General features: G+C 38.1%; 1 protein-coding gene across 2 annotated transcripts in view; it reads left to right on the top strand.

Annotated features, from left to right (window-relative positions):
* kcng2 (potassium voltage-gated channel, subfamily G, member 2) overlaps positions 1-17,159 on the top strand; it is a 29,598-nt gene extending 12,439 nt beyond the window's left edge. For both annotated transcript variants that reach the window (XM_007253060.3, XM_022682971.2), the window contains exon 3: positions 13,143-17,159. In XM_007253060.3, coding sequence (XP_007253122.3) covers positions 13,143-13,949 — 807 coding nt within the window. In that variant the 3' untranslated portion in view covers positions 13,950-17,159. The remainder of the gene's footprint in view (positions 1-13,142) is intronic.
* The last annotated feature ends 2,821 nt before the right edge of the window (positions 17,160-19,980 follow it).

Here is a 19,980-nt window from a genome sequence, read left to right as displayed (position 1 = left end):
CTCACTGTATTGTTAACAGCACTGAATTCTATATAAAATTAAATTACTACAGAAAACATGTTCAAGTAACCTCATTTGTTTATTAACATTAGTTAAACTAGCTGGCTCGGTGTTAAGGACATACTGTACTTTATACACTCCGTTAAAATGATGGTATATTATATAGTATGTACAATATTTTCTTTTATATTTTAGAGCAAGAACAAAAGCAAACATAACACAGCATTACAAGAAAGTAGAGAACAACATTTTTTGTCTATGCCCAATTTTTTCCCTATTTTCTTTCTCCAAAAAAATAATAAAAAAATAATAAGCTATTAATATTTATTAATCTATTAATATTTATTACTTTAGCCATATTATGCGACACTAGTAAGGAACAAAGGTGCCGCAATTTTTTCCTTCTAATTCAGCAGGTCTCGCCACTTGGTGGTGGTGGTGGGGTAACTAAGTTAAGTAAAGCTAGTTCTAAGTAACCATAATTGGTAATTCTTAATAAAAACTTTTTAGTTTAAAGTTAAACGAACGAGCACTGAATGTTAATCTACACAGATTTCTCTCCTAAACACTGTTTATTTGGGTGAGTAAAACGCTCCCATTGTTTTTGCAAGCTTAAGCTTTAGATTTCCAGATTTCCACTAAATCTAATTGAAGCAGCATTAGCATTAACGGCTAACCACTAGCAGCATGCGCGGTTAGTGCTAGTAAATGCCACCCGACAGCGCTACACTGAGGAACTAAAAGGATTTGTTTTGGTAAGTCATTAGCGATATTAGCTAGTGGTTTGTCTCATGTAGCTTGTTTTAACACAGTAAACATGCAGACTACAGTCTGATATACTCAGCTGTAAACAGCGAAAGAGCTAGTGCTAGCACAGTTAGCGGCTAATGCTAATACTGCTCCAGTGTCTCTGCTGGAGAACTGAACTGAAACTCTTTTTTATAATGCTGAATTTCAGCAGAGTGACTTTACTGTTTCTTACAAGCTGACTGATAGAATTCATACATGAGGTGCACTGGATTAAAATGCGCACTGACTATTTTTGGGAAAATCAAATTTAAATGTGTTTTATGAAGAGAGTGCAGTTCTACTCTTTAGTGTTTAGGGATTTAAACTTAACACAAAACAACCCTCTGCTTGCCACAAATTTTGGCATGTAAACCATAGTTTAAAAAACATTCTGGTCATACAACCTTTTGATAAGCACTCAAAAATAGCATTAGTGGAAGCTGTGGTGTTTTTTCTAACAATTATTATGAACTCTTAGCTTATAAACTGCTTTGTATACTGTGTCTGATTGGCTTGGCTGTAGCTAAAGGGTTGCTATATGGTTGCTGTTATGTCAAATATGGTTTGTAGGATCTTGTCTGCAAAGTTCAAAAATCAATAATGAGAAAAACATTCTCACACATTTTATGGGACATCAATATTTCCCAATATTTTTCTGGACATACTTTATATCAGCACGGTTGCAAGGGCAGCAGAAAACGATGAATTGCACTATATGTATGTAGCAATATCTTACAGAAGAGACTGACTCACTTGCACTATATGTATGTAGCAATATTTTACAGAAGAAACTGACTCACTTAGAAGAACATGAGCATGAGGCTTGTGGTTGCAACCTAAACATTTTCCCTGTGGGATAAGTTGTACCATCAGTGCTGTGCTGTATATTTGAGCTTGCTCCTCAGCAACAGCCAATTCACACCTATTAATCACACAGTATCTAGATCACTGTATAAGTACCAGAGCGCTGCAGTTGTCATTCTTAGGCAATTGAATATATGCTGAATAAGTCTGAAACTCTCTGTATGAGACACTGAAACAAGTCACGGCTGCTATAACAAGAAGGGCCAGTAAACCCTTCAGTCAAAACCCTGATGCAGTTTTAAACAATATTACATCCACATATGAGCTCTGTAAACTTTTGCCCCTTTGTTGGCAATTCTGGTGATTATAAAATCATGTGGACTGCTCAGAATTGGCTCTGTCATATCTCTGCCCTGTTCCATGTTGTTTCTATTCTGTGCCCTTAGTTGTTTTCTTTGTTTGTTTAACTTTCCTTCTCTGTGCCTGTGTCATTCCCCACATGGTCCTGTGTGTTCCTCCCATGTCTCCACCTTTAGTGTTTTTACCTGTGCTCATTCGAAGTTCCGCCCCCTCATTACTTGTTGCTTGTTCCATGTGTTTCCTGTTTCATCCGTGTGTAGTTTTTGGTTTGTTTGTTTATTTGTGTTCATTTCAATAAAGCTCGTATTTGCGTCGGCTACCCACATTCTCTCCCTGCTGCAACCTGACAGGCCCATCAAGCCCACTCAGTACATCACTGCCAAAAATGTACAACAGAGTCAACAAGGCATTTGGGACTTTTTATGAGCACTATTGACTTTTCTTCCATTTATGAGGCTGCTGACCCAGAGGTGAAGCTTATCTATCTATCTATCTATCTATCTATCTATCTATCTATCTATCTATCTATCTATCTGTCTGTCTGTCTGTCTGTCTGTCTGTCTGTCTGTCTGTCTGTCTGTCTGTCTGTCTGTCTATCTATCTATCTATCTATCTATCTATTGTGAACATTGCTTCAACATGGGACCAAGTGGTCTTTACTATACTCCCTTTGAGAAGTATAGTATTTGGTCCTACTTTATAATAAGTGTCTCTAATAACATTGTAGTAACGTTAACAATCCATGTAATAAATACTTGTGTAGCACACAATGCTACAGATTATGTAATTTGGTTTCAGATAATGTAATTTGTGTGTAATTGTGTGTGTGAAATTGTATGTGTAATAATGTGTGTGGAATGAGTTGGGTACACATTTATATGTCACCAACAGTTTGGTATGTAGGGCTGTGATTGTTTTTGACTGTTAAAAATGAGAGAGGTGTCAGTTATTTGCCCAATACAATGCTCATTTACACTCTGATACCAACATCCAATACCGTGTGCCTACTACACATTGCTGTGCTAATGAACAGACAGTTTTAAATGTTGGGTCTTGGAATTCTACCAATGAAGTGTGGAGCTACTTTGAGTTTGTTAATGGTGTAAAAATAGTGATTTCTTTGCATGAGCAATGCTATGCACCTATCACTAGCATTGTATGCCTGTTGAAAGCATCAGCTAAAAGCTCTGTATGTTGGAATGCTGGGGACAAATGGAGGTGAGCTATTCGAAAAAAGTTCATACTCGTTATCAGGTTTTATTACACTCCAAGTCTATTTCACACCAGATTTCTCCTTTAATTATTAGATGTCGATATTTGAGGAAGCAAGAACAAAAATACATATACTTATACTCGGTTGCAGAAAAATATTATCTAGGCATCCCTCCTAAAAATCATTATTAAAATTTCATTATGGGAAGATGGACAACATGGTCTAACTGACTTTGTAATAAATCTGTGACAATATGTACCACACCAGAAGAAACACTGTTATAGCCTGGATTGTTATTAGTCATTAGAGACAATTAATATAAAGTGGGACCGACTATTTTTTACACAAACTCTCAAATGTTCTCTGCAGAGTTAATGTGAAGAAGGCAGCTGGACCAGACCCCAGATCCCTCTTGGGTTTTAAAGACTTTTCATAAAGAACTGATAACTGGCGGCTGTTTTTTATATGTATCCAGCATGATAATTTCCCAAAGCCATGGAAAGAAGCTTTGGTCAAAGCTGTTCCCAAAATATCAAAGCCCAGCTTTTCAGCTCACTATCTTCAAACATCATTAGTCAGCTGTGTGTTGGCAAACTGTGTAAAGGGATGCCCTTCTAGAGGACACCATTTCCAAAATTGCCTCTGCCCAGCATGTGTTTATGACAAATAGATCAACTGGCACTGTTCTGATTCGGAATATGCAATGCTGGCGTGAAGCACTCAATAATAATTTAGGGATGGATGCGCATGCTGTTTTGATACATCCTTTTGATGCAGTAAAGCACTGTCAATTGCTTCCAACATCGGCTGACATGCCCCCTAAATGTCCATTAGACATCCCCTCTGGCTCGGTGTGAGGAGCTGTTTGAGTGAGAGTGCTAGAGGTGCAGTGGGATTTCTGTATAACTGAGACCTGTGCAAAACCAGCTGGTGTCCCACAAGGGGGGCTATTATCTCCATTGCTTTTTGTCATCTGCATTACCAGCGCCGATTCATGTCTGCCTTTTTCTGTTATGCCTGTGAAATATGCAGATGACCTTACAATCACTGAGCTCATGATGGGTTCTCTACTGAGCCGGAATTATGTGGCTGATTGGGGACATAAGTTTTCAGTGAGAATAAATGGAGCTAAGATAAGCTAGAATGGATTTTTCTAATCAGTGTCAAAAAAAAAGAACAAAATTCGTTCTTCACCATATCCAATAATTTCTGGGCAAAACATCAGCAGATTTTCCATCTTTAATCTGCTTGGACTTCAGATATTATCTGATTTAAAATAAATTTTAAAGCACACATTACCTGTTTGCTCTCAAAATTTGCTCTGAAGTTGTTGCAAAGCAGGTTTATAGAACTCTGGTAGCAGGACAAAGAGTCAAATGAAACATAAAACATATGTAAAACCCTCAGTGAGCTATAGTGGCAAGGCATGATCCGTTTTCAATCAGGACCAGCTATCAAATATAGCTATGAACAAACGCTGTTGGTTTCATGCTGTTTACACACGCAGCACTTAACTTTTCAGCGTTCAGTGTTAAAGCAGCTTTAAACTGTACAGATATACACGCTGAAACAGCAAATCTTTTAACTATATTTACTTTCTTACTCCCGCACCAGCGGCTCTGACCAATCAGAGAATACAGTGTATCGGCATCTCATCATCATCTCTTCCACTGTTGAAGTGAAAGGCATGAGGACACTACCCTGCAGACCCTCACTAACATATCAAGGATAGTTCATCTCCTCTGTATGGCTTCCTGCCTGCAGCATCAACATTCACTTAGGTGCTTTGTCAGCACCGGATATGTGCCCTACCCATCAGCAGAACCATTAAATCACTTATTAAACAGTTTATTTATAGTTTATGTTCTTAATTTAAGGTCACTGATTATGATGCTGTCTATTACCACTTTTAAAAACTATGTGTTCAGTGCTGCTGGAGTTTTTGAACACTGTGGATAGGGTTAATTCAATGTCCACTCAAAGACATTGCTTCCTTGCAAGACTACCTTAGTAGATATAAAGTCAGAAGCTCATCTGTTGCTTCACTGTTTGTGTTGGTCACTGTGTTACCACAGCGCTAGCTCTTTCACCGCTCAGAGGTGAGTATTATCGGCCCGTAGCCTGCTGCTAACCCTAGCTAGCACTGCTGGAGCACCATTACCATTAGTCGCTAACCGCGCTAAGCACTAACTCTTTCGCTGTTCAGAGGCGAGTATATCGGAGTGTAGCCTGCTGCTAATCCCGGCTAGCACTGCTTGAGCAGCATTAGCATTCACCGCGCCGAGTGTCAACTCTTTAGCCGTTCTGAGGCGAGTATATTGAACTGTTGCCTGCACCATATTGGACTATGTTGCCTAACCATGGCTAGCGTTAGCTGTAAGATGCTAATGCTAATGCTGCTGCACCACCCATTTATTGGAAATCTGAAATTCTAGGCTTACTGTAAATAAACAAAGTGCTTTACTTACTCAAATAAATGTTTTTCAGGAAATGAGAAATGTGTGTAGATTAACATCAAGTGCACATTTAATTTAAAATATATATTTTTAAGAATTACAGTTTTGTTTATTTAGCTTAGCTTTACTTAATTTAGTTAGCTACCCATGCAAAACCACCCAGCGGCGAGACCTGCTGAATTAGAAGGAAAACATGGCGACACCCCTGTTCCTCTGTAGTGTCGCATAATACGCCTTATTATCAGTTGCACATTATGAATGAGAATAGACCAGAGAATAGACTTTTGTTGATAGTGTGCATTTTTTACGGTGTGCTTTATGAAGCCAAAAATATAGTAGAATTATTTTATTCTTTCTACTAACACAGATGCCGTGAATTATCATAGAGAATTTTCTTGCGATCACTGGTAACATATTGTGAAAATATCATATTGTGAGATTCCTTGTGATTTTGACCCCTAGTCCTGATCATTGAAGAACAGGGTAATAGGATAATGGAAAAATGCAGATTACCATAAGGACTACACTCGATGTGATGGGGTTTGTGCACTGACAGCTTAGTGTGATGATTCAGGTGGATTCATATGAGTGCATGATGGATTGTGGACTGGTACTCTGTGCTACTTACTGGCTGTTCAGCAGTATAATGGCCTGGGGAAAGAAGCTGTCTTTGAACCAACTGGCTGGTTCTGGACTTCATGCTTCTGTAGCTCCTGCCGCTGGGCAGCTGAGAGAACAGACATTGGCTTGGGTGGATGTGTGCTTTGTAATCATTCTAGCCTTTGTCAGACAGGTGCTGAAGTCCTGAAGTCCTGAAGCTGAACCCTGGTAATGTGCTGGGCTGTGTTCAGCACTCTGTGCAAGGCTTTCTGTTCGAGTGTGGTGCAGTTCATTTGAATGGTTAGTTTGAAAAGCCTGATTTTGCTTTTCATTTGTATGTAAATTTGGGTATTAACAAGATTACCAATTATCTTTTGTTATCTGGCTGGATTGTGTAACTATTCTTCTGAGCTTGATCTATGTGTAGCTTTTGATCACATTAATCATGGGATTTTGCTGAAGGCGCTTGTGGTATCCTTGTATCTTGTCAATACCCCTAAAATTACAGACATTTTATATCTTCTCTGAGCAGAGTTGTCGCAACCATGTACTTTTTTGTTTCTCTCCCGTGTTCTGAGCTGCCCAGCCCCTGCTGAGTTTGTTTGCATCTGGATGCTGCTGCATGTCCACTGGTTCAAATTCATCTCAGCCGACCTGCTGAAGTAAGCCCGACTTAATCCGGATGTTTAAGATGCAAGAAGCGAGGGCTCAGAGTGGACCAGCGGGCTAAGCGCTGCCACTATGATCAGGAGGTCGCCCAGTTCGAATCCTGTTTATGCAGCTTACCATCGGTTACTGGAGCCCTAAGGGAGCACAACTGGCCTTGCTCTCTCTGGGCGAGTAGATGGTGCTCTCTCTGCACATCACTCCAAAGGGTAATGTCGATCAGCACAAGGCGTCTGTGGGCTGATGTATTGGAACTGAGTCGCTGCACTTTCCTTCGAGCGCGCTGTGATAATACTTTGCAATGTTGCATCAGCAGCAGTTAGAAAAAAGACGGTGGCTGACTTTGCATGTATCGGAGGAGACATGTGCTAGTCTTCACCCTCGTGGAGTTAGGGCATCACTAATGATAGGGGAAGTCCTAGTAAGTGGGTTGGGTAAATGGCCTTGTAAATTGTGGAAAAATGGAATACAAAAAAGTGATTGCACAGCCTAAACATATCTAGGCAGTTACTATACTGTTGCACTTAGTTGCTAAGCGATTGCATTGCAACTTGCAATTCAATTTGCTCTATTCTTTCAAATACAGTGGGGAAAATAAGTTTTCCCACCTACAAAAAATGGAAAGGTCTGTACATTTTATTCTGGAGAATAAACAATTCAACTGTGAAAGCCAGAATCCAAAAACAATTTCAGAAATCACATTGTATGATTTAAAAATAATTAAGTTGCATTTTATTTTATGAATTTTATTTGATACAATAGAACAACTGAGCTTAGTATTTTTACAGAAACCTTTGTTTGTAATTACAGTGAGCAGATGTTTCCTGTAGTTCTTGACCGAGTTTGCACACCCTGCAGCAGGGATTTGGCCCACTCCTCCATACAGATCTTCTCCAGATCTTTCAGCTTTCGGGGCTGTTGCTGGGCAACGCTGATTTTCAGCTCCCTTCAAAGGTGTTCTTTTGGGTTCAGGTCTGAAAACTGGCTAGACCACTCCAGGAACTTAAAATGCTTCTTACAGAACCACTCCTTAGTTGGATTGACTGTGTGTTTCGGGTCATTGTCATGCTGGGAGACCCAGCCACGACCCATCTTCAATGCTCTTACTGAGTAAGTAAGTTGGCCAAAATCTTGTGATACATGGCTCATTAATCCTTCCTTCAATACGGAGCAGTCGTCCTGACCCCTTTGCAAAAAAAGCCCCCCATTATATGATATGTCCACCCCCATGCTTCATGGGTGGGAGATTGTTCTTGGGGTTTTGACCATTACATGTTCAATTAAATCATTTTAAGTGTTTTCAATTAATTTTGTAAAGGATTCTAAGTAATATTAATTTTTACCTTTTAAATCTTCATCTGATTTGAAATTTGAATTAAACATGTTTAAGTGAAGGGTGTTACCAACATACACTTGAACTTATATGCAATAAAAAGGCATTGTAAGATCTAGCTGCTGTTTCATTTATTCAAATTCCATTTGTAAGGATAAGGCATTTGTGGGATGAGCAGCAGAGCTGAGTATGTGGGCTGCACCCATGGCCAATTTGCCAAATCTTTTCTGCCCTTGCCAAACAGCTTATCTTGCTGTTGTTACTGACACGGACTGTTTTGAGCTTCTGTTACCTCCTGATGGGCACCAGATTGGCAGAACCTGTGAGCATGGGCCCTGCTACAGTGGCTGCTACAGTGAGCCTCAATATCATTTTTTAAATTGAAGATCAAGTTCCATATAAGGGAGAAAGTCACTTATATGCAATAAAAAGGCATTGTAAGATCTAGCTGCTGTTTCATTTATTCAAATTCCTCCTCCATGGAAAAAGTGGGGCGGATTTGGGCATGAAACTCCCGGGCTGAAAAAGATGCCCACTCCAGCCCTGGAGACAGGAAAGATAATTGGAACAGTCAGGTGAGCCGGAACACAGAAGTGTCACGTGATCCAGGAGGTTAGAGACTAGTGCATTCTGGGAAATGTTTAGGAGTCCAGGACAGGTAGACAGTCAGCGACAGGACTGACAGTAACAATGCTTTTTGGCAATAAATCGAATACTGTTGGAAAGCCTGTTAATTTCTCCTTTAAATGGTGCCACATTTGTAAGGATAATGCATTTGTGGGATGAGCAGCAGAGCTGAGTATGTGGGCTGCACCCATGGCCAATTTGCCAAATCTTTTCTGCCCTTGCCAAACAGCTTATCTTGCTGTTGTTACTGACACTGACTGTTTTGAGCTTCTGTTACCTCCTGATGGGCACCAGATTGGCAGAACCTGTGAGCATGGGCCCTGCTACAGTGGCTGCTACAGTGAGCCTCAATATCATTTTTTAAATTGAAGATCAAGTTCCATATAAGGGAGAAAGTCAGAGACAGACTGCGAAGTGGGCATCCAAAAAAGAATGATCGGCAAACACCAAATGAGTCAATGGAAGAATAAGCTATTTGTCAATGGCAGAGAGGATTTGGCAAATTTGTTATGGGTGCAACCCACATCCCACAAATCCATGTTCCTTACATACGTGGCAGCATTTAAAATGGACATTAACAGGCTTTCCAACGGTATAACATTTATTGCCAAGAAGCCTTATTACAACAAAGAAATACCAAAACTACCAAACTAAAATTTCCATACTTTTTGTGCTATGTTTTGGCTAAGCAGATGCTAGGATGTGGCTAGGTTGCTGGATAATTGGATAATTGGAGAGTTCTGTTAGCTACAGTTGTTGTTTTTCCATTTATTAGGCAGTCAGGATGTTGCTAGGTGGTTTCTATGGGGTTTCCTGGCTATACCAGGTGGTTGTTAGGGGCTTATTTTAATATTCCACATGGTTGCATAGGGAAAACACAGTATGAGCTGTGCACAAACCTTTGCTGACAAAATTCCACCATTCATGCCTTAGGGGAAAAAGGCAGAATCATTACTATGTGAGAACCATACATTATTCAAAAAGCTTCACACCATTCCTAATCACACTCAACAACATTCTGGTTTTTGAACAGTTTTCATATTTTGAAAACTTCTGGATATGTTAGCAGGCACAAATCTGGCAATACAAGAAGAGGATTACAGTAGTGCTGTGCATTGCAGTGCATTGCTTTAGCAATGTGCAATCACAAGAAATGCGGGGGCAGGAAACTTAAATCCACTGTAAAACCATTGCAACTGTCACCACTTGCCAAATTCCTGTATTTTTTTCATTCAGTGACAGTGAATCACTTTTCATAACGGGAAATGATGTGCTGCATAAAAGCTCATGAATATTTGTGTGCACCCTTTTTTGACGTAGGTTAATTTCACCTTTTCATATTCATGTGAAGCACTGTAGAACAAAATTACAAGTGCAAATTATGGTGGACTGACACTGTCATTCTTGAGTGACAGAATAATGACTGTGGTTTGGCCAAACGCCTGTAAATCCTTCCTTCTACTGCAGTTACTAATCTAAAATCTCACAAATCCCAGGCCGTTTGGTTGAAGAAGAAGTATGTACTGCATGCTGAGAAGCAGTCAGGGAGTCTATGCTCAGTTGGGTCTGTTTTTAATTGAATTTGGTCGCAAAAAAAATTAACTCAGCCCAAAGTCTTCCCATTAGAGGGCAACACTTTAGCAGTAGCATGGGGCTGCTCTGCCAAGAGCAAAGCTAATGGATTTCCACAGTGAAAAAAATGCAAATATACTCTTTTCACTGCACCCCCGCCCAGACTATACAAATAACAACACTGAGTTGGCAGTGTGAAAACACACAAATACCGGGGGGCACAAACATGAAGCCTTCATAGTATTTGCCACAGATAAAATTCAAACCAGCACTACCCTACTCATGTTCTGTTCTCTCAAATGTTCCTCTGTTCCAAGCTGTGTTCTGTAACTTTGCCTGACTATGACACATATTTGGAGTTTTGGACATAATTAGATTTACCATTTGTAAAATGGTAAAAACATGGTCCAAATTATGTACAATTACATATGTACATACAAAATATTATTTTTAAATTGTTAACAAACTATCTGGTGATATACAGCTCCGGAAAAAAAATAGAGACCACTTAAAAATGTCTTTGATTCTACAAAATTAAAAACCTCTGGAATATAATCAAGAGGAACATGGATGATCACAAGCCATCAAACCAAGCTGAACTGCTTGAATATTTGCACCAGGAGTGGCATTAAGTTATCCAAGCAGTTAAGCAGTGTGTAAGACTGGTGGAGGAGAACATGCCAAGATGTATGAAAACAGTGATTAAAAACCAGGATTACTCCACCAAATATTGATTTCTGAACTCTTAAAACTTTATGAATATGAACTTGTTTTCTTTGCATTATTTGAGGTCTGAAAGCTCTGCATCTTTTTTTGCAAATAAATGCTCTGAATGACAATATTTTTATTAGGAATTTGGGAGAAATGTTGTCAGTAGTTTATAGAATAAAACAACAATGTTCATTTTATTCAAATATATACCTATAAATAGCAAAATCAGAGAAACTGATTCAGAAACTGAAGTGTCTCTTATTTTTTTCCACAGCTGTAGTTAGGGGAACATAACAGAATATATGTGTTTGCAGTAGAATCATGAAAGAGTAAATGCAGTGATTTTGAAAAGAACAGACTGGTATGAGCTGCTTTTAAATGCTTAAATGTTTTTTTGCTTGTTTGGTCCAATGAAAGAAAAGAATACATGCATGCCTGGGCAAAGATTTAATCGTCTGCTGAGCAAATGTATTATTTAATGTATTATTAATGTATTATTTAAGAACTAAATGAGCATGTCCTCAGAATGCCCCATCTATTTGTGAAGCATCTCTACTAGCATATCTCACTAAATCTAAAATAATCTGCTTAGTACTGGCAGATTTTCCTGGGTCTTCTCATTGAGATAATTTTAAAATATATTTATACTCACTGACAAACAAGTATCACACCTCAGATTGCTACAAAACTTTTGTAGATATGTAAATGAATACAGGTGTGCTCTGATTAGACACTGCCCTAGAAAAATGCTCTCATGGGTTACTTCTGAATAGTGTACCTCTTAGTGAGAGATTGTTGACTGCTAACCATGCTTTTGTGACACAATCAAATACATTTGGTGCAGTTGACAGTGGGTCTTGGAGGTTAATTCAATTCATTTGAATAATCGAATACTGTTTTAATGTGATTTTGACAATGGGATAATCGAGATTGTGAATCTTGCCATATATATCCTGCCAGGGGGAATCTCAGTAGATAGACTTGTGCTTTTGTCAGAAAGTAAGTCAAGTCAAGTAGTTTTTATTGTCAGTACTGCATATGTACGGGACATACATAGAATTGAAGTTACGTAACTCTCCTTCCCAAAAATTACAGCAAGTACAGAAAATAGATATATAATATAAAAGAATGGGAGACACTATATGTACAATACAACAAGGACACAAATAGACATACGTGAGACAGAAGACAGTAGTGCAAACCTGTAAAGAACTGTTTTATATTAATAGAAATTTCATGTTACACTTTTCCTTAACTGAAATACAAAGAGGTTATATCTGCACTCTGTTTAATATAAATGTTTAATTTAAGGATGTAGTAAGCTGCTTACTAATCGTTAAAAAAATCTAAAATCTAAAAAAAAAGGTAAATCGTAATTGAGAATCACTAATATTTTTAAACAATATTAAAATTATATGTTGCCTAGCAATAGTTGATAGAATTTGAGAGGTTGTGCATCACTAAACTGAGAGAGGATGGATGGTCATTTCTTTCCATCTAGGCCAGCCAGTGTTGCCTTTGTTTGCAGTAGAATCATGGAAGAGTAAAGGCCGTGGTTTGGCAAAGAACTGAATGATATGAGCTGCTTTTGAATGCTTAAATTTGGTCCAATGAAAAAAAAGAAAGCATGCATGTCTGGGCAAAGATGTACTCATCTCCGGAGGAAATGTATTATTTAATGTATTACTAAATGAACATGAACATGTCCTCAGAATGCCCCCTCTATTTATGAGGAATCTCTACTAGCATATCTCACTAAATCTAAGAGAGTCTAAATCTGCTTGGTACTGGCAAAAAAAGGGAGGAGATTTTGACAGCATAGACAGCCTTGTCCTTGAATTACTGGATCTTGCTGTAGCTTTGTTTTGTTTCGAGATTAATATTCTTGTAGACGAAACAAATCTAGCAGAGTAGAGAAATCTTTTGCTTGCAAATGAAAGCCTTGTATCTATAGACTGTGTAGTCTGTGTAAATGTCAGTGATTCATACCTCATTCTTTTTCCTCTCCTAGGGTGAGTGCTCCCAGCGATGCTACAATATCTTTGTTCTCGAGACTGTTTGTGTGGGATGGTTCTCCTTAGAGTTTCTGCTGCGCTTCATTCAGACCCAGAGGAAATGCCTGTTCCTGAGCACTCCACTCAACATCATTGATGTAGTAGCTATTCTGCCCTACTACATCACTCTTATTGTGGACTCTCTCTCAGTGGGTGATCAATCCACTGTATCCGGGAACAACTACTTGGAGAAAGTGGGCTTGGTGCTGCGGGTCCTGCGGGCGCTGCGTATTTGCTACGTGATGCGATTAGCTCGCCACTCGGTGGGCCTGCAGACGCTGGGGCTGACCATCCGCAGGTGCACGCGCGAGTTTGGCCTGCTGCTGCTTTTCTTGTGTGTTGCCATGGCACTGTTCTCACCGCTGGTCTTTCTGGCCGAGAGTGAAATGGGGGCCAAGCAGGAGTTCACCAGCATCCCTGGCAGCTACTGGTGGGCTGTCATTTCGATGACAACGGTGGGCTATGGCGACATGGTACCCCGCAGTATTCCAGGACAGGTGGTGGCACTGAGCAGCATCCTTAGCGGAATATTACTCATGGCGTTTCCAGTTACGTCCATTTTCCACACCTTCTCCCGCTCGTACCTGGAGCTGAAGGAGCAACAAAACCAAACTACAAACCACAAAGCCCACTCGCAGGACAGCACCAAGTCCCAGAACAGTGAAGACTCGCAGGAAACGGACAGCTCGCTCCACGGGATTGCTGAAAACATGGCTGCCACCACCAGTGAGCAGCACTGCAGATCCGCACCCATGGTGAAATAGGTTTAACATATGTGACAATAAGATAGAGTACTGAATAAAATGAAAAACAAACAAAAAAAAAACAACACCTGCTTACAATGTCCGCACAAATATGTATATCATTACAATAATTAAAAACAAGTAGCAAAAAAAAGCAAATATGAGGCAAAAAACTGTCACATTTCATTCAGTCCATTTGATTTCGTGCATGATGCGCATGTAGATTTTAATGCTTTAATACAACAGCCGTTTCCTCTCCATATTGCAGTAATGCAGGGTTAAGGATAACCTTTTACAGAAGTGTTGATTTCTAGACTGTATGTTGAAGATTTTCTATTGTCTGCATTTTGTGTAACACCGTGTTTTCAAATTCTATTCAATTGTTATCTTGTCTGTGAAATGCAGAAGCATAACTGAAATATCCATTCTGTTGTCATTTTTACTGCACGTGTCAAAGGACAGTATTACAACAAACAGTATTACAAACAGTGTTTTAATTCATTTGTTTAATGTTTAAACAAAGTTTAGTTCGTCTTTAGTCAAGTTTTCAGGTGTTTTAGATTTAGAATAGACACAGTACAACTAATCTCACAAACAACAATGAGTATTTTTAACCAGTCTAAAGCACAACTCTTTAAGGAAATACTGTTGAAAGTAGTAGCAGTGTTGCCCTCTGTTTGATGACTGCTGTCTTATTTTGTATCCACCTTTACAACTGTAAATGATTTCACATTTCACACAAAATGTTAGTACAGTCCCCTCCAAACATTTTGGAACAGTGAGGGCAATTCTATCATTTCTGCTGTAGACAGAAAATATATATTTTTTTTTTAAAGATTCTGACGGTTTCACGCTATATCATGGTATATTTATTTTAGCTTACTTATTTACTTATTTATTTATTTATTTATTCATTCATTGCATAACTCTCCTTTTATATAGGTTTGTGAATTACTGTACTTAGCTTCCTTTTTAAATATTTCCATAAAGACTATAAATGGACCTAAATTACTCAATGTTTAAGTATTTAAAAAAACCCAAAAACTCTTTTGCACAAGTTAGACACAAGTTTAATATCAATTTACAATGTTTTTTCTGAAGCCATTAGAGGTATTACAGTATTAAAATTAGCTACCATTTACTTTTTTTCTCCAGTTTAACAAATAAATTAAATTCAGTGTACATTAATATTATCCATCAAGCTACAGTATTAGTATATTTAAAAGGGCTATAGGTACTTCCTAATATTCAGAGTTTTAGGGAGTTTTATCTCTTGTGATGACTAAATGACTTCGCACTCAGGACTGAATCCGGGCTCATCTGGGGGGCACGAGAGGAACGTTTCTCCGGGCTGTGGATCAATTGTGTCACACGACGCTTTGCAGTGCCTCTAGTGGTGTGGTGGTATGAGAGAAATATTTACCGGTTCTAAATTCCACTCTGGTATACCGTTTGGCATCATGAGCAAATCCTCTTTTGTCTCCAAATGTTAGCCTTTCCACCACATTAGTAAAGGTTAATCTACGTCTTTTCAATCCATAGAGAGTCCATAGGCTTGTCTCTGTACTTCTTGGCAAATTCCAGCCTGGCCTTCCTCATCTTCTTTGAATATAAATGCACAGTCTGCACAGGCAAAACGCAAATCTGAAACTAAATATTGACATTCAACAATAATTATTGTTTGAATAACCAAAATACCAGGACACACCAAGGCAACAAAACCCACCTGATAGTCACCTGATAGTTCCAATACATTTGCTCACAAGACAAATGGGTGGTGTTACACCTCAGCCCATGTTTGTCATGTTTCTTCTTTTAATTGTAATTTCTGTTCCTGTCTTTAAGTCTTGCTTGTCTTTCCTAGTCTACTTGATTTCCACACCATGTGCTCTGTAGCACATGGTCTGCTGTTTCTCTCTTCTCGCTCTGTCATTAGTGTTCCCACCTGTCTCATTTGTAACCCAGCCTCCTCAATATCTCCCCCAGGTGTTTCTTGTCTGTGTCTGTATGTATATATACCCTATGTTTGCCTTTGTTCTCTGTCATACTTCGTTTGTTCCCTCATATTTCTGGTATCTTGTATGTTTTTTCATATAAATTATGCTCTAGGGAAAAAAAAGAGATCACTTAAAAATTATGAGTTTCTTAGATTTTACCAAATTAAAAACCTCTGGAATATAATCAAGAGGAAGATGGATGATCACAAGCCATCAAACCAAACTGAACTGCTTGGATTTTTGTACCAGGAGTAAAGGCATAAAGTTCTCCAAAAGCAGTGTGTAAGACTGGTGGAGGAGAACATGCCAAGATGCATGAACACTGATTAAAAATCAGGGTTATTCCACCAAATATTGATTTCTGAACTCTTAAAACTTTATGAATATGAACTTGTTTTCTGAAAGCTCTGCATTGTTTTTGTTGTTTCGGCCATTTCTTATTTTCTGCAAATGCTCTAAATGACTATTTTTAATTGGAATTTGGGAGAAATGTTGTCCGTAGTTTACAGAATAAATGTTAATTTTACTCAAATAAATACCTATTAATAGCACAATCAAAGAAACTGATTTAGAAACTCTCTTGTGGTCTCTTAATTTTTATTTCAGAGCTGTATATACATTTTTGTTAGTAGATGGTTTTGTCTATCTAGTCTTTTTTTTTACGTTGTTTGTTTTCATTATGGCTGCAAATAAAACCTACTTGCATTTGCAACCAACTGTGGATCGTTGCAGCTGGGATCAGACAATCAGACAACAAGATCTGGAATGTGTATCAGATCCAGATGTAAATACATGAAAATAAAAGCTGAAATGTTGATCTTTTGTCTTAATGTTTTCAATTTACAGCAGAAATAATGGGATTGGCCTCACTGTTCTAATACTTTTGGAGGAGACTGTACATACATATATATAAATGTCTGGTTAATTTGCTTCTAAATGTGATTTTTTTTATATCTTACAGACACTGGAGTATGATGATGATGATTATTATTATTATTATTATTATTATCAGTGAGAAAATGTTTACAAATGGTCACACTGCCACACAGCACATACAGGATAGTAGTAGCCTTCAGGATATTCTGGGATAAAATCGAATGGATGGAGAAACAGAATATTAGAAGTGAAAAAGAATGGAATATGTTTACTATTTATTTTGCCTACGTATTGTTTCATTGTTCAAGTTTTTTCTTTTACTTAAATAAAGCCAAATAAATAGCTTCTTACCACACAATTGAACTGTCGCATTATTTTTGTGCAGTGAGCACAGATGCTTCCGGACTGATACACTGCATGATACAGCTGAACAGCTAGTGGGCTTTGTGACATGTTTTAAAATGCTGAGCAGCCATGGTAACCTCGATTTTGGACTAAAGTGCACATATCCAAGGAGACGTGGAAAAGGTAATGTGATTAGGTGAGTCATAATAATTCTTCACCATATTCTTCAAGTGGGCATACGCCAAGAAAATGGTAGAGTCTCTTGGCCTGCCCTCTACAGGAAGGAAAATGCTCTGTAATGCTGTGTGGGATGGGTGAGTAATTCAGTCCTGGAGAGTTTTGTGCTTTTCCAGCTGATACACTACTGATTTGCCTCACCTGTAAATTGCCAGGTTAAGTATATCTGTTAGAGCAAGAACATCAGCACACTGTACTGGACTCCAGCTCTCATAGCCCACACCTGCCTTGTCCTGGAGATCTAACATTCTGCAGAAATTAGTTGCCACTCTAATCTAACACACTTAATTCAGCAATAAATGCCTTTAAGGGGAAATCTCAATGTTAGAACCAGATGATCTTGACCAACTATCCAAACCCTATCTAGCCCTGTGTGAAAAAGTGTTTGCCCCTAAACCTAATAATTTTGTTGTGCCACGCTTGGCAGCAACAACAGCAATCAAGCTTTAATCAACCAACAACTGGCAACAAGTTTCACATTTTGTCCCACTCTTCTTTGAAGAATTGTTTTAATTCAGAGACATTGGAGGATTTTCAACCATAAACATTCAGAGCATCTCAATCAGACTTTGACTAGGCCACTCCAAAACTTTCATTTAGTTTTTTTTTTAAGCCATTCAGAGATTAACTTTGTGTGCTTTGGATCATTGTAATGCTGTAGAACCCAAGTACCTCTGAGCTTGAGGTCACAAACAGATGGTCAGACATTCTCCTTCAGGATTGTCTGGAAAACAGCAGAATTCCATCACACTGTTGTACATTCAGGAAAATGTTTTTTCTGAAATTATGTGTAAGTTTTATGCCGGATGTCAGTTCAACAAATATTTATCCAAAGTTCTGGGGATCATCAAGATGTTTGTTGGTAAATGTGAGCTGGGCCATTGTGTTCTTTTGATCAGCAGTGTTTTTTGTCTTGGAACTCTCTAATAGATATAATTTTTGACCAGTCTCTTTCTTATTATTGAATCATTAACACTGACCTTAACTGAGGCGAGTGAGACCTGCGATTCTTTAAACATTCTCCTGGATGAGTGGTCCATGTCTTTTTGGAATAATTTCAGTTGGCCGGTCACTCCTGGGAAGGTTCACCAGTGTTCCATGTTTTCTCCTTTTGTGAAGAGTAGCTCAAGGCCAGTTGTGCTCTCTCAGGGCTCCAATAGCCTGATCATAGTGGCAGTGCTTAGCCCGCTGGAGCACTCGGAGCCCCCAAATTTCTAAAATCACTCTGTAACCCTTTCCTGGATTTATGTAAATCAACAATTTTTGATTGTAGATCAGATCATCACTAAGCTCTTTTTGGCATGTCATGTCTCACATACAGAACAAACTTTAAATGTTTTAGTGGTTTTCATTTATCAAAGTAGCTGCTGTGTTCCACAGCCCCAAACTAGCAAGACTCCAGCTATCAAATCGTTTTATCATCATTTTCAATGTAGATATGAAAGGTCATATTTTATTTGTGTTGTTATTTTAGAAAAGAAAAACCTGATTTGTCAGTGCCTTTGAATTGGATGAAGACTAGATCAAATTTTATGACAAATGTATGCAGAAAATCATAAAATATATGAATTAAAAGGTTCGAATTTTTTGCCACTGTAACTGTAAATATGGAGTACCACAACTGCTAACAAAAATGTTTTTTATATATATATATATATATAAAAGAATAAAAACAAAGAACAAAACATGAGGATTATAACCAACACAAAGAAATAAACTAAAGCATCAAATAAATAAATTACACAAATAAATAAAATAAAATATTGTTTTTTTTATTTGATTCATACATTTTATTATTCTAATTTCTGTATTTATATATTTTATACTATTTTATTTCTGAATTATTTACTTTTTATGAATACATTTTTATATATTTTTTCTTGTATATATATTTTTAAATGTTGAGCGATTTTTTTTATTACTTTACTCATTATTTTCTTTGTAAATTTGTGTATGTTTGGATACATGATAATGACAATGAAGGAGCGTTTTTTTTCATGTTCAGGCTTAGCAATCAAGATCAGAGCAGGAGGGTTCATCCAAGTAGTAGAAAGTATTTCACTGTTATTTGTTGTGCCTGGCATTTTGAGATAAAAAAAATGTTATTTGTGTGTTTTTATATGTAGGATTTGACTGCATCCTTCACAAGCCAGTTCTGTGTGCCAGACTGCGCGGAACTGAAAGACACAATTGGACACAGTGATGAAGCCTGCATACTTCATTCAGGAGAGCTCCAGTTGGCAGCATCGCCTCTTTAGAGCTCTGCTGAAGTAAATGCACATCATGGTCTGTTGCTGAATAACGACGTGCGCTGGCTTAGCAAGGGCAGAGTTTTAGAGAGAGTCTTTTCATTTTGCAGCTTGAAATTCCGGAATGATAGAAAAGACATGGTATGTGCACATTTTATACAACATTACATTTCATCTAAATCTGCGTAATTTGGTACTGTAAGGAAGAACATACCGTTGCATATATCCACAGAGACGCTAAAGCTGGTGAAGATTTAGTCAAAATGAGATCCTGAGTGAGTCCCAGTCCAAAAATAGCTTCACTAGTTCAAAAAATATTATTGGAATTTGGAATGCAATGGATAATTA

The sequence above is a fragment of the Astyanax mexicanus genome, chromosome 3, assembly GCF_023375975.1.
Source record: "Astyanax mexicanus isolate ESR-SI-001 chromosome 3, AstMex3_surface, whole genome shotgun sequence".
NCBI classification, from domain to species: domain Eukaryota; kingdom Metazoa; phylum Chordata; class Actinopteri; order Characiformes; family Acestrorhamphidae; genus Astyanax; species Astyanax mexicanus.
Note: the sequence above shows the minus strand (reverse complement) of the source record. Positions and strands in the feature narration are given on the sequence as shown.